The 11,345-nt window shown below is 40.6% G+C and overlaps 1 protein-coding gene across 2 annotated transcripts; it reads left to right on the plus strand.

Annotated features, from left to right (window-relative positions):
• Window positions 1-797: 797 nt before the first annotated feature.
• LOC117730997 (protein SSUH2 homolog) lies at window positions 798-9,400 on the plus strand. Of its 2 annotated transcripts, none has more exons than XM_034533106.1 (12): window positions 798-876; window positions 1,851-1,931; window positions 2,015-2,090; window positions 2,264-2,393; window positions 2,917-2,977; window positions 3,407-3,528; window positions 3,877-3,939; window positions 4,074-4,153; window positions 4,874-4,966; window positions 6,087-6,189; window positions 6,578-6,685; window positions 7,701-9,400. In XM_034533106.1, the coding sequence occupies exons 1-12, from the start codon at window positions 864-866 to the stop codon at window positions 7,839-7,841; spliced, it is 1,071 nt and encodes a 356-aa protein (XP_034388997.1). In that variant the 5' UTR covers window positions 798-863; the 3' UTR covers window positions 7,842-9,400. The 2 variants fall into 2 exon arrangements, with proteins under 2 accessions (XP_034388997.1, XP_034388998.1); XM_034533107.1 differs by having other exon boundaries at window positions 829-876; window positions 1,854-1,931.
• Window positions 9,401-11,345: the final 1,945 nt, after the last annotated feature.

Consider the following 11,345-nt stretch of genomic DNA (forward strand, 5'->3'; position numbering starts at 1 on the left):
GCTCTGTAATCCACTCCAGATGGGGCGTGGTCGACATTCCTGCAGATCCGTGACGTCAAGTTACCGACGCGAAAATAACAGAGGGTACATCCGGATCCTTCAAAGTAAAAGCATGTAGTCATTTAAAGATATTGACTCAGAAACCTTTATTTACAGAAGGTGAGATCCAGTGTGCACTGTGTGTCTGAGACTTTATTTACAGAAGGTGAGATCCATTGTGCACTGTGTGTCTGAGACTTTATTTACAGAAGGTGAGATCCATTGTGCACTGTTTGTGTCTAAGACTTTATTTACAGAAGGTGGGCCAGTGTGCACTGTTTGTGTCTAAGAAAGTTAGTCATATAAAAGTGAGCTTGATTAAATTTAGCAGCTCATTGCCTCACTGTTGGGTTTTTACTTTGTAAATTACTTTTTAAAGGTGCTATATAAATAACGTTATACACATTGTTTTTTATAGATATATGCATGTAATGTGCAACATTGTTGGCAATACTGATGCACCCTTTTTGTAAATAGTTTTCCCTGCTTGTAATGTTGAACGCAAACTGATATCCTGCTTTATATATTTACATATATGGTAGGATATAGGTCTACATATAACATGTGTTTGTTTTATTTTTACCATGAATTCCAGGCATATTGGGTACAAGAGAAACATTGTGGATGTTTAAACATCTGTAAGTTTTGGGGAAAAAAGATCTAGTCAGAATAATTAGTCTTTTATTTTGAAAGGATTTACCGGCTGTTGCGTTGTATTGTCGCTAGCTGGACGCTTTGGGACTGCATCTGTTTTCAGGGCGGTGTGGAGCTAACGGATGCATCTTCTGGATCAACTGATACAAGACTAATCAATCAGCGGCAGGATGAACAGCGCAGGTAATGATCAGACACACACGAGGGGACACATTACATATGTCACAAAATGACACGGGTCACCAAACTGAACACAACACCACACAGCTGCAGCTGCTGCAGGACTCCGGCTGAGACCCGGAGGCATGCACAGTCACCAGCGTCCTGCAAGAAGATTTTTTTAAATATACATTATACGTTTTTAAATATACATTATACTTTAAATTACACTTTTTAAAATATACATTATACTTTTTAAAATATACATTATACTTTACATTATACTTTTTAAAATATACATTATACTTTTTTTTTAAACTGACGACTGTTACTACAAATAATACATCTGGGGTAATAAAGACACGTTGTTTATTAACTAAACTAAATTAATTAACTTTGCTTAAAAACATAATTCCGTTCCTGTTTCCATTGAATCAATCAAAGTTCATTCAAGATTGATTAGGGCCGATCCTCCTCTGGACTCCATCGGGTGTGACTGTGCATGTTGCAATGCCTGCAATCAAATAGAGAAATAAAATGTACAGGAACGATATGAAGAAGAATAGAAGAATATATATATAATGGTAAAATTAGGTAAAGATAAAAGTATCAGCCATGCACATTTGAGTCGAGGTTAGCTCCTTTTCCTACTTCCTTCCACTCCTTCTCTACCTCCACCTTTCTTCTCCCATTCCTACTTCACCATCTCCTTCTCTAGCCCCTTCATTCCTTTCCTACCCCTTTCTCCCCTTCATTACTACCTCCTATCCTCAGGCTAGCTGTTTCCCCCTGTTTCCAGTCTTTGTGCTAAGCTAAGCTAACTGGCTCCAGCTTAATATTTTAACGCACAGATAAGAGAGCGGTATCAATCTCCTCTTGGCCATGAAGCAGATAAATCTATTCCACAAAATGTTGACTGTTCCTTTTTAAAGACGCAGCCTTGCAACCACCTACTCTGGTGTTTTCACTTATCATTAATGGTTTCCTGTGTATACCAGCAGTGTACCCTCCTCCCACCGCCTCCGCGGTCAACACGTTTGGCAATGTTCCCGGCTACGAAGGCATCATGGCAGGAGGAGGTAAGAGGAATCCAACCCCGACAACTCTCCACATTACATTCATGATGTCGCAACTGCTTAAAGATGCTCGTCGTTGTCTGCAGGCGGTTACCTGCCCCCTCCTGCTCCCATGGAGCCTGTGGCTCCGCCCCAACCCGGCCTTGTTCCTGACAACTGGAGGTATGACCTCACATCCCCGCATGCTCGCCAGCCAATCACGTGACGCTCATGCTGGATGAGGACTAGAAAGGCTGCATTCAGAGAATAATCTAATTAAACTCATTATGTGATTGTGTGTGTGTGTGTGTGTGTGTGTGTGTGTGTGTGTGTGTGTGTGTGTGTGTGTGTTCCAGCATCCCCACTCTGTCGGAGGATGTGGCTCGTGAGGCGTTCAAGGACTATGCGTCGTCTCATTGCTGCTACAGTAAAAGCCCGGTGAACGACGGAGTCATCACCAACATGGAGCCGTTCAACACCTTCAGGGTGACCCGACGTTCACACACACACACACATGCACACAGAAGTTTTTCAAAGTGTGACAGTAATCTGCACCAACACCCCTCTAAAATACCCCCGCGTCGTATTATTCGCCTTACTTCTCTTTGAGGGATAATCAAGCTCTAAATTCTGGATTTACATTCCTGAACATTTTTATTTCTCACCGGGCGACAACTCGAGCCGGTTTAGCTGCCGGCAGCTTCTTGTTATCCACTTTCTCGTGGAAGAAAACTTAAAATGTTTATGCATTTATACGCATTTATTCTGAGATGCTGATGTCCTAAACGAAGTGTAAGTCACACTGAATAAAACATATGGACCGAAGCTTCGGTCTAAATACGGTTCAAAATCCTTCAATTTTATTAAAACCATCGCTGTGATTATTACTAATTAGTGTCACTTTTACTGTGATTTTTATTCTTTTGATTTTAATGTTATATCCCTGATGTCACTTTTATATATTTATACAAATGTTATTAACACTGCTCTTTATCCCTCTGCTGTGTAGTATCGACTGGAGACGTTCACCGAGTCCAGGCAAACTGAGCCGGCCGAAAAACCTTTTGAAGGTAAACAAACACAGACGTGTGTGTGTGTGTGTGTGTGTGTGTGTGTGTGTGTGTGTGTGTGAGAGTACATGTGTAGGGAGGCTGATCTGATAGAGATGGGGGAAAGGTGGGGTTGGTACACTTTACATAATGAGGATAAACTGAAGATTAACTGTCCAGGAAGTTAAACTACCAGTTTCATTAAGTTCCTACATTTCCCATAATGCAGTTGGATGGTGTCTTCTATTCTTCTATTAGGACACCCCCCCCCCCAGCCTGTTCAACACCACCTCTTGTAAACTTCACACCTGCTTTTTAGTGCAAGTTTTCTGTTTGCTCATCCTAAGTGTTCGAGCCCAAACTGAGATAACCCTATGATGACATCACTAAGGCAGCAGGTGTCTTTTGATTGACAGGTCGGTGTACCGTTCTCTTTTTTGTGACTGACAGGTGAGGAGGCTGACTTCTACACCCAGCCGGCCCCCCGGCCCTGGGAGGTCCAGGTCACGCCTCCCAACCTCTTCACCAACCACAAGGAGGAGATCCGCGTGCCCTACACCTCCTCCATCAAGGTGATTGGTTGACAGAGGAGTGTCCGTCGAAGAACGCCTTGTTGCTATGGTTACCCGCAGTCGATTCCTACCGCCCTAATTTACGAACATATAGCTGACAGCCAATCAGCAGGATTCTCTGCGTTTTAGAGTATGAATATTTTTGAGGAGGTCTTTGAGAAAGTTCCAGAGATTCAAGGGTTCCCTTTGAGGAGGTTCAAATGAGGCGCGGCAATCATCTCTTTGAGTTTCAGTTTGACTCAACAGACATTTGTGTGTGTGTGTCTGTGTGTGTGTGTGTGTGTGTGTGTGTGTGTGTGTGTGTGTGTGTGTGTGTGTGTGTGTCTGTGTGTGTGTGTGTGTGTTTAGGAGTGCCACAGCTGCCGTGGCATTGGGACGATGCCGTGTGATGAGTGCAAAGGAGATGGATATGTAAGAAGTTTCAATTAATCATAAAAATAATAAATTGCATCTTACAAATACAATTAGTCAGAGTTTGTGTGGATTTACAATGAAAATGTTGATATTATTCATGTGTGTGTGTGTGTGTGTGTGTGTCCCTGTAGAAGCTGTGCTTGGTGTGCGATGGCTCTGGAAGCAAGAATGATGAGAACTGCACTAGCTGTAATGCTACAGGCAAAAAGAGGTCCTGAAAGGGGATGTGGGGGGGGGGGGGGGGGGGGGGGGGGGGGCGCTTGTTCTCCAGGGCCTTGAATCACACCCTTTTTTGGCTCGTGCTAAAAAAGGTTGTGAGTCACCGACCTCGAGGTTTTACGTTCTCTCAGCAGTTGTGTTTGAAGCAGCTGGTGCGTCTGTTGTGTCGGAGCAGCTGAACAAACAGGCGTCCAGTAATATTTAATGTTCAGCAAATTAAACGTCTACTTACTCACAGAGGTAACTCATTTAACAGAAGATATAGATTTTTAAAAATTTCTTCCAGTCCGGAGCAACGGTCTGTTATTCATAGCAGCGGTTGTGCTATAAAGAAACGCTGCCATCCACCAATCAGAATCGAGTATTCAATAATTCCGCGTGACAACCAATAATAATTTGCAGCTCTGCAATATGAGTTCACGCCGCATGTGCAGAAAGCCATTTTTATATTCACGGTCGTTCCTTTTTTATGAAGTTAAGAGAGTGAAAAGGGTCATTTTAATTTAATGGAATGGTTGAATAAATTACAACAAATGACTCTGCGAGGAAGGAAATCAATATAAAAATTAAATTTGAAGATAAACAATGAAGATAATGAACAAGCTAATATTAAAAACAGCGGCATGGCCCTTTAAATCACACTGTACAAACATGCATCATGTCTGACTTTGTGTGTGTGTGTGTGTGTGTGTGTGTGTGTGTGTGTGTGTAGCTGTCCCACGTGTGACGCTCGTGGAACGAAGGACTGTACGACCTGTAATGGAAAACGACAACTGCTGGCGTACATCAAGCTCAAGGTGGAGTGGTGAGTAGGCTGCTGATGCTACAGATGTTCCAGGAGCAGGTTCCTGGAGTCCTGGAAGAGATTCCAACAGACCTTGAGGAGGTTCTATAAGGCCTTTTTTTTAAAGAGGTTCAAGACGTCATTGGTGTTTGCAGAGGTCCTTGAAGATGGTCCATGGGGTTTCAGTGAGTCACTGGTCCTTGGTGGACTTATAGAGGGTCTTGAAGAGTTTCTAGGGGTCTTTGAGGAGATTCACTGAGACCCTGAAGGTGTTGGTAGTGGGCCTTGAAGAGACGTTGTTATATGGGGTCTAAAGAGGATCCAGGGGGTTGACGTTCTTAAACAATGTTCCACTATGTCCTTGGAATTATTTCCAGGCTTCGATGGGGAAGTTTAAAATGGTCCTTGAATTAAGTTTTAGCGAGCATAAAAAAAGTTTTCTAGTTGTCTTTGATGGGTTCCAGAGGTCCTTCAAGAAGTCCACTGAGACCTTGAAGATGTTACCGTGGCTCCAGATAGTCCAGTGATCCTGAAAGAATTTCCACGGGCCCTTAGGGAGGTCCAAATGGTCCTTGAGGAAGTTCCAGAGGTACTTGAAGAAGTTCTCTGGTCCCCTGTAAACGTTTGAGTGGCCCTGGAAGATGTTACAGAGGTCCTTGAGGTGGTTCCTGGTGTCTTGAAGTCGTCTCAGTCATCCTGGTGGACGTTTCAGTCGTCCCGAAGGATAGAACATTGGTCCATGAAGAGGAATCAAGGAGCCTCCAGAGGTCACCTGGGGTTCCAGAGCTCCTCAAAGGAGGTTCAACGGGTTTCCAAGGTTCCTTTAAAAGGTTCTAATGGGCCTTGAAGATGATCCTTGAGGGTATTCAATTACTGATCACAGATCTGACCCAGTGACTCTGAGACTGATTTTCTCCAAATCGGATCAACTATTTTAAATCCGATTTAATGAAGTTAAAATTCTTCAAACGGGCTTTGATGTAGTTTTCATTTAAAACGGATTCAGTCGTGTTGTCATGGGTCACATGGTGGACCCCTGGTGGCAAAGAGAGAAACTGCACGGTGTGAATTTAAATGTGTCTGTTTGTAATTGAAGAGTGTGTGTGCGTGTGTGTGTGTGTGTGTGTGTGTGTGTGTCTAGGACTAACAATGTGGAGGACTACGTGGTGGAGCAGAACTCTGGTCTGAAGGTCGATCTTCATAAAGTGAGCGGGAAGGAGCTGTTCAAGAACAACCAGAACCTGGTACACACACACACACACACACACACACACACACACACACACACACGCATACACACACACTAGAAAACGTCACTTAAATATTAGATAAGAAAATTAGATAGCGATGTTGGTAAACACTTATTAAATATATGATTTTTTTTGCTGTGTTGTTTTGCTCCACTGTCTGTTTTCCCTCAATTTAAAGACATATTTAATATTGCATATAATATATAAAACAGGTAGTAATTTAATTCAATGTAAATGGAGGCACAGAAAGGTGCATAGCTCCTCCATTCCTCATGTTCCTTACAATAAAACTTGGGTTTTAGGACGTAATTAAAGGACGTTGGTATTATTATGGTTTTATTATTATTGTCGGTTGTGTTACTCTCGGTCTGTCTCCTCCCAGCTCTACCCGCTGATCGGGTTCCCAAACCCGGCCATCTCCGAGGCCTCCGAGCGCCTGATCAAAGACCACCAGAGCAAGTACGCCGAGACCTCCAGGATCCTGCAGCAGGTGAGTCCTCAGATGGAAGAGGAACTCAAATAATAATGTTAAGTGCTTGTGGAGAACCGCAGATATCGAGTCGTGGAACATTGACTATATGCATGTCACCATATTACATTTGGATGTGTTGTCAGAGGAACTGTCACAGTTTTGCGGTTTTCATGATTATTAACCAGAATATTTTGAATAGGCATGTAGCTCATGTACTAAAATATTTATCATCAACTGTATGTTTTTACTTTGTTATTAGTCATCTATAGTGGTTATTTGTCATGTATTAGTCATCTTTAGTGGTTATTAGTCATCTTTAGTGGTTATTTGTCATCTTTAGTGGTTATTTGTCATCTATAGTGGTTATTTGTCATTTATTAGTCATCTATAGTGGTTATTTGTCATCTATAGTTGTTATTTGTCATTTATTAGTCATCTATAGTGGTTATTTGTCATCTATAGTTGTTATTTGTCATCCATAGTTGTTATTAGTCATCTTTAGTTGTTATTTGTCATCTATAGCTGTTATTAGTCATCTATAGTGGTTATTTGTCATCTATAGTTGTTATTAGTCATCTATAGTGGTTATTAGTCATCTATAGTGGTTATTTGTCATCTATAGTTGTTATTAGTCATCTATAGTGGTTATTTGTCATCTATAGTTGTTATTAGTCATCTATAGTGGTTATTATTAGGAAATCTTGGCATTTTTAATGAAGTATTTTAAGCTTCTAGTGTTAGGAAGTTAAACAGGTTATAATAATAATAATTATAATTATAATCTCTTTAATATCTATGTCATAATGTTGTGAAACTATTTCTTTAACACGCTCTCTCTCCCTCTCTCTCCCTCTCCCTCTTTCTCTCTCTCTCTCTCTCCCTCTTCCTCTCTCTCTCTCTCTCTCTCTCCCTCTTCCTCTCTCTCTCTCTCTCTCTCTCTCTCTCTCACTCTACCTCTCTCTCTCTCTCTCTCTCACACTACCTCTCTCTCTCACTCTCTCTCTCTCTCTCTCTCTCTCTCTCTCTCTCTCAGAGGCAGACCGTGGAGTTGATCCCGATCACTAAAGTGAACTACAAGTGGAAGGGCAACTCTCACCTCTACTTCGTCTACGGCAACGAGCAACAAGTCAACGCCGACAATTACCCGGCAACCTGCTGCTGTGTTGTCCAGTAGACACACACACACACACACACACACACACACACACACACACACACACACACACACACAATCACTCACACACACACACTCACACTGACCTCAATCAGTACCTGAATATTTGATGTCCAAATTTAAGATAAAAAAAAGAAAACATATATATATATATATAAAAATACCTGAATATTAGATGTGCAAATTTAAGATATATATATATATATATATATTATGGTTAAAGCGAACGCTTTTACTCTATTATTGACACCTGTGTTGACCATCATGCCTCGTGACACCATGACCACTTAACAGAAATATCTTTTCTGTTACAAAACACTTATATGAACACACATTATGCAAAGCATGTGCCATTTAATTATAAAAATGAAAACCTCATATGCCCATAACTTGTGGTGGAAGTCAGGAAAAGTGATGACAAAATAATAGCGTGCGGGGCAGCTACAAATTAGGATGTGAGGTTTTCATCTGACAGCGTTTACGCTATTATATTATATTTTACCTGTTTGTTATCGGATGACGGAGTAAGTGAATCTGTGTGGGGAAACGGTTAAATAACTAAATGTAAAGCAAGAAACAAACCTCACCAAAGTGTTAATATTTCGTACCTGTGTTGCTTTTAAAGAAAGGAATAATAACATTTTGACAAATGTTAAGCTGTGCTTAGTATCGCCTGTTAATGCCTTCTCTGGTGCTCTGACTCTCAGCCAATCAGGTGCTGAAATGCATTCTGGGTAGGGAACTTTACTGCTTTGACAGTACATGCCTGAAGCAACCAGAAAAAAATGTCACGTTTAAATCTTTTTTTTTTACACCTTTTAATGAGCTAAGATCTTTCTTTCTTTCTTTTTTTTTACCTAAAAGCTTTTTGATGCTTAATAATCAAGGTGATTTTTCTGAGATCTTGAAATGTTTTGGAGATGCAAATTTGTTTGTTTTTTTACCTGAAGACCACAATAATAAACAGTTTTTATTATTAAAACTCAGAAGAATGTAAACGTAGATTACAGCCTCTCAAGTCACAGAAATGAACGTGGAGGAGAACACCGCGTCTCGGATCACGAGACTTTTGTTTACAGTTAACGGGCTAAATTCAGGCTTTGTTTGTTTTTCCCAGTCGGCTGTATTGATCACCTGTGAGACTCAAAATCAACAACACGTACGAATACTAGAACAAAGCTGTTTTCACATCAAATCTGGCACCAAGCAGGCCGTTAAACAAGCCATAACACGACATCCAAAACACTGAAGATACCTCTGCACCGCAGTGCTTCTGCAGGACATCATCACAACATCGCCATAGCGTATTCATTTTTATTTTATTTTTTTCTATTTAGTTTAGAACAGAACTGATGTGGCGTTTACAGAAACAACATTTCACGTCGAGACAAAAAAATACACAATCCCGTGCCTTTTAAACAGCCCTGTTGCAGTGCAGTGCACCTCCTGTAGAGGGCGCTGTGGCGTTCAACACCCTCTGCATCAGGGACCAAAAGGACAAATGATCCACTCCAGATTTGTAAATGTTACTGCTTGTGTGTAAACAACCATATATATATATATATATATATGTATATATATATATATATATATATATATATATATATATATATATATATATGCATATTAATCCATTTATATGACATTCTTTTTCCATTCTACATTTCATAATATACATGTTTTGTGTTTCATATCCATATTCCACGGTGCTTATTGTTCATCTTCGGGGGTTTCTACGGTGACACAGACACCTGGACTGTTTTCCCCCGTTGTGAGTCTGTGTGTGCCAATGTGGCAAAATGTGGGTCATCGAGAGAGAGACGCTGACGTAGTCGACAGCTTTGTTTACGGTGCCGTCTGCCTCTTTTTTTGTGGACGTTCAGCGAGACGCAGCCATGAAACTTTCCAGGTGTTTTAGCTGAGATCAAAAGGGAGGCTGAGTTTAAAGAGGGCCTGCAGCTGGTGGGAGCCCATTGCAAGATGGTCTCTAGTTCAAGTTTCATTTGTTTTCTGTCCTCGGCAAGAGTGAAAACTACTTTTTTCATCAGTCAACAGTGTTCTTTTCAGTTGACATGTGCATTTGCTGTCTGTCGTCTCAAAGCCAAAGTCATGTATGCTGGAATGTGACGAACCTTTTATTGATCGGTCACTTTATCTGCAATGCAAATGGCTTTTTTTTTTTTTAAACAGGGGTTTTCAAAGTGTGAGACGGCGGGCCTCTCCTCAAACAAAGCTTGGACTCAACAATTGAGCCACGACAGCCTCAAATGTGTTATTTGAGATAACTTCAGTTTGTCCTAGAGCATGTATGAGTTTCTGTCTCGAGGACTGTGGGGGAAACAGATAAGTCCCCCAACTCTTTAACCAATTCCCACACATTTAGGCAGTTTTTTAAAATCTTCTTTTAAAGCCTCGTTAGGACGCCTCCCACTTTGAAAACCTCTGCCTTTTAAACAATACTAACAACCATCTCTGCTACTATAACCCGACGGACCTGATGGTGATTATTAACCGCATGTTACTGTTGAAGCTGAAAATAAAACTCTTGAGACTCAACTGCTTCTGTCACATCGCGTCTGTTTACAACTACACGTGTAAAAACAGTGCGGAGCCACAAAACTGATCAAATGTAACAGACAACTCACAAATATCACTAAAATATCACTAGATACAGAACAAGTTGATTTAAATAATTAAAACGGAGTGTAGAATGAAATAAAAACCCTTTAACTTTTCCTTTAACCTTCATTCAGGTAGTAAAAATAGCTTTAACTGTTACTGTTTAACTTTTACCACCATTCATTTTAAAAAGTGCATTCAAACTTAATTAATGTACCTCTATTGTGTATCTTCCACTAGCTTTTTGTTATTTTTTTCAACCCCTCAATTATCCATTAAGTGAACATTAGCTAATGTTGTTAGCGTTAGCTTCCCTGATAGTAAGAAGAGCATTAAGTAGTTTAATCTGTTTTATTTGATTTAGTGGTGAAGGGGAAAAAATATTTGAAAAATAAATACTGATATTTGAGAAAGTATCAAGCATTATATATAGCGTTTTATTTTGTACAGGACGGATTCATACATAATGGAATCCAAATCTACTATTTTCTCAATTTTTTTATTATTGTTTTGCCATTGTTACTATATTTTGAAACACAAGTGTAATGTACATGTTACATTGGTAAGACACATTCATCGACACATACGCTGTACATGTATTTTGAATACACGGCTGTAGAAACACACAGACTAATTAGAAATATGTAAACCAAGAATAAGCTTACAGCTACGATACTGTGGTGACCCTGTGAGTGAGAGACTGCACCTTCGATCTGAACTTTCTCAGGAAACTGAAGCAAGAGTGCAGGATGTCGACGTGTTGGGGACTCGATGAGGAAGCGAATAACGGCCGTGAATGAGGAAGCGCAAAAGGCGCCAGAAGAGACGTATATAAGTATTCGGGGTGACTGCGGATCAACGGTAGAGCTGGGCCCTTCAGTCAGA

Source organism: Cyclopterus lumpus, chromosome 5 (genome assembly GCF_009769545.1).
Source record: "Cyclopterus lumpus isolate fCycLum1 chromosome 5, fCycLum1.pri, whole genome shotgun sequence".
NCBI classification, from domain to species: domain Eukaryota; kingdom Metazoa; phylum Chordata; class Actinopteri; order Perciformes; family Cyclopteridae; genus Cyclopterus; species Cyclopterus lumpus.

Bases quoted from the DNA above. Each gene is read 5' to 3' on its own strand.
- LOC117730997 (XM_034533106.1), top strand. The intron at 2,394-2,916 runs GTGACCCGACGT...TCTGCTGTGTAG, and splicing joins AGCCGTTCAACACCTTCAGG to TATCGACTGGAGACGTTCAC. The intron at 4,154-4,873 runs GTCCTGAAAGGG...GTGTGTGTGTAG, and splicing joins AATGCTACAGGCAAAAAGAG to CTGTCCCACGTGTGACGCTC.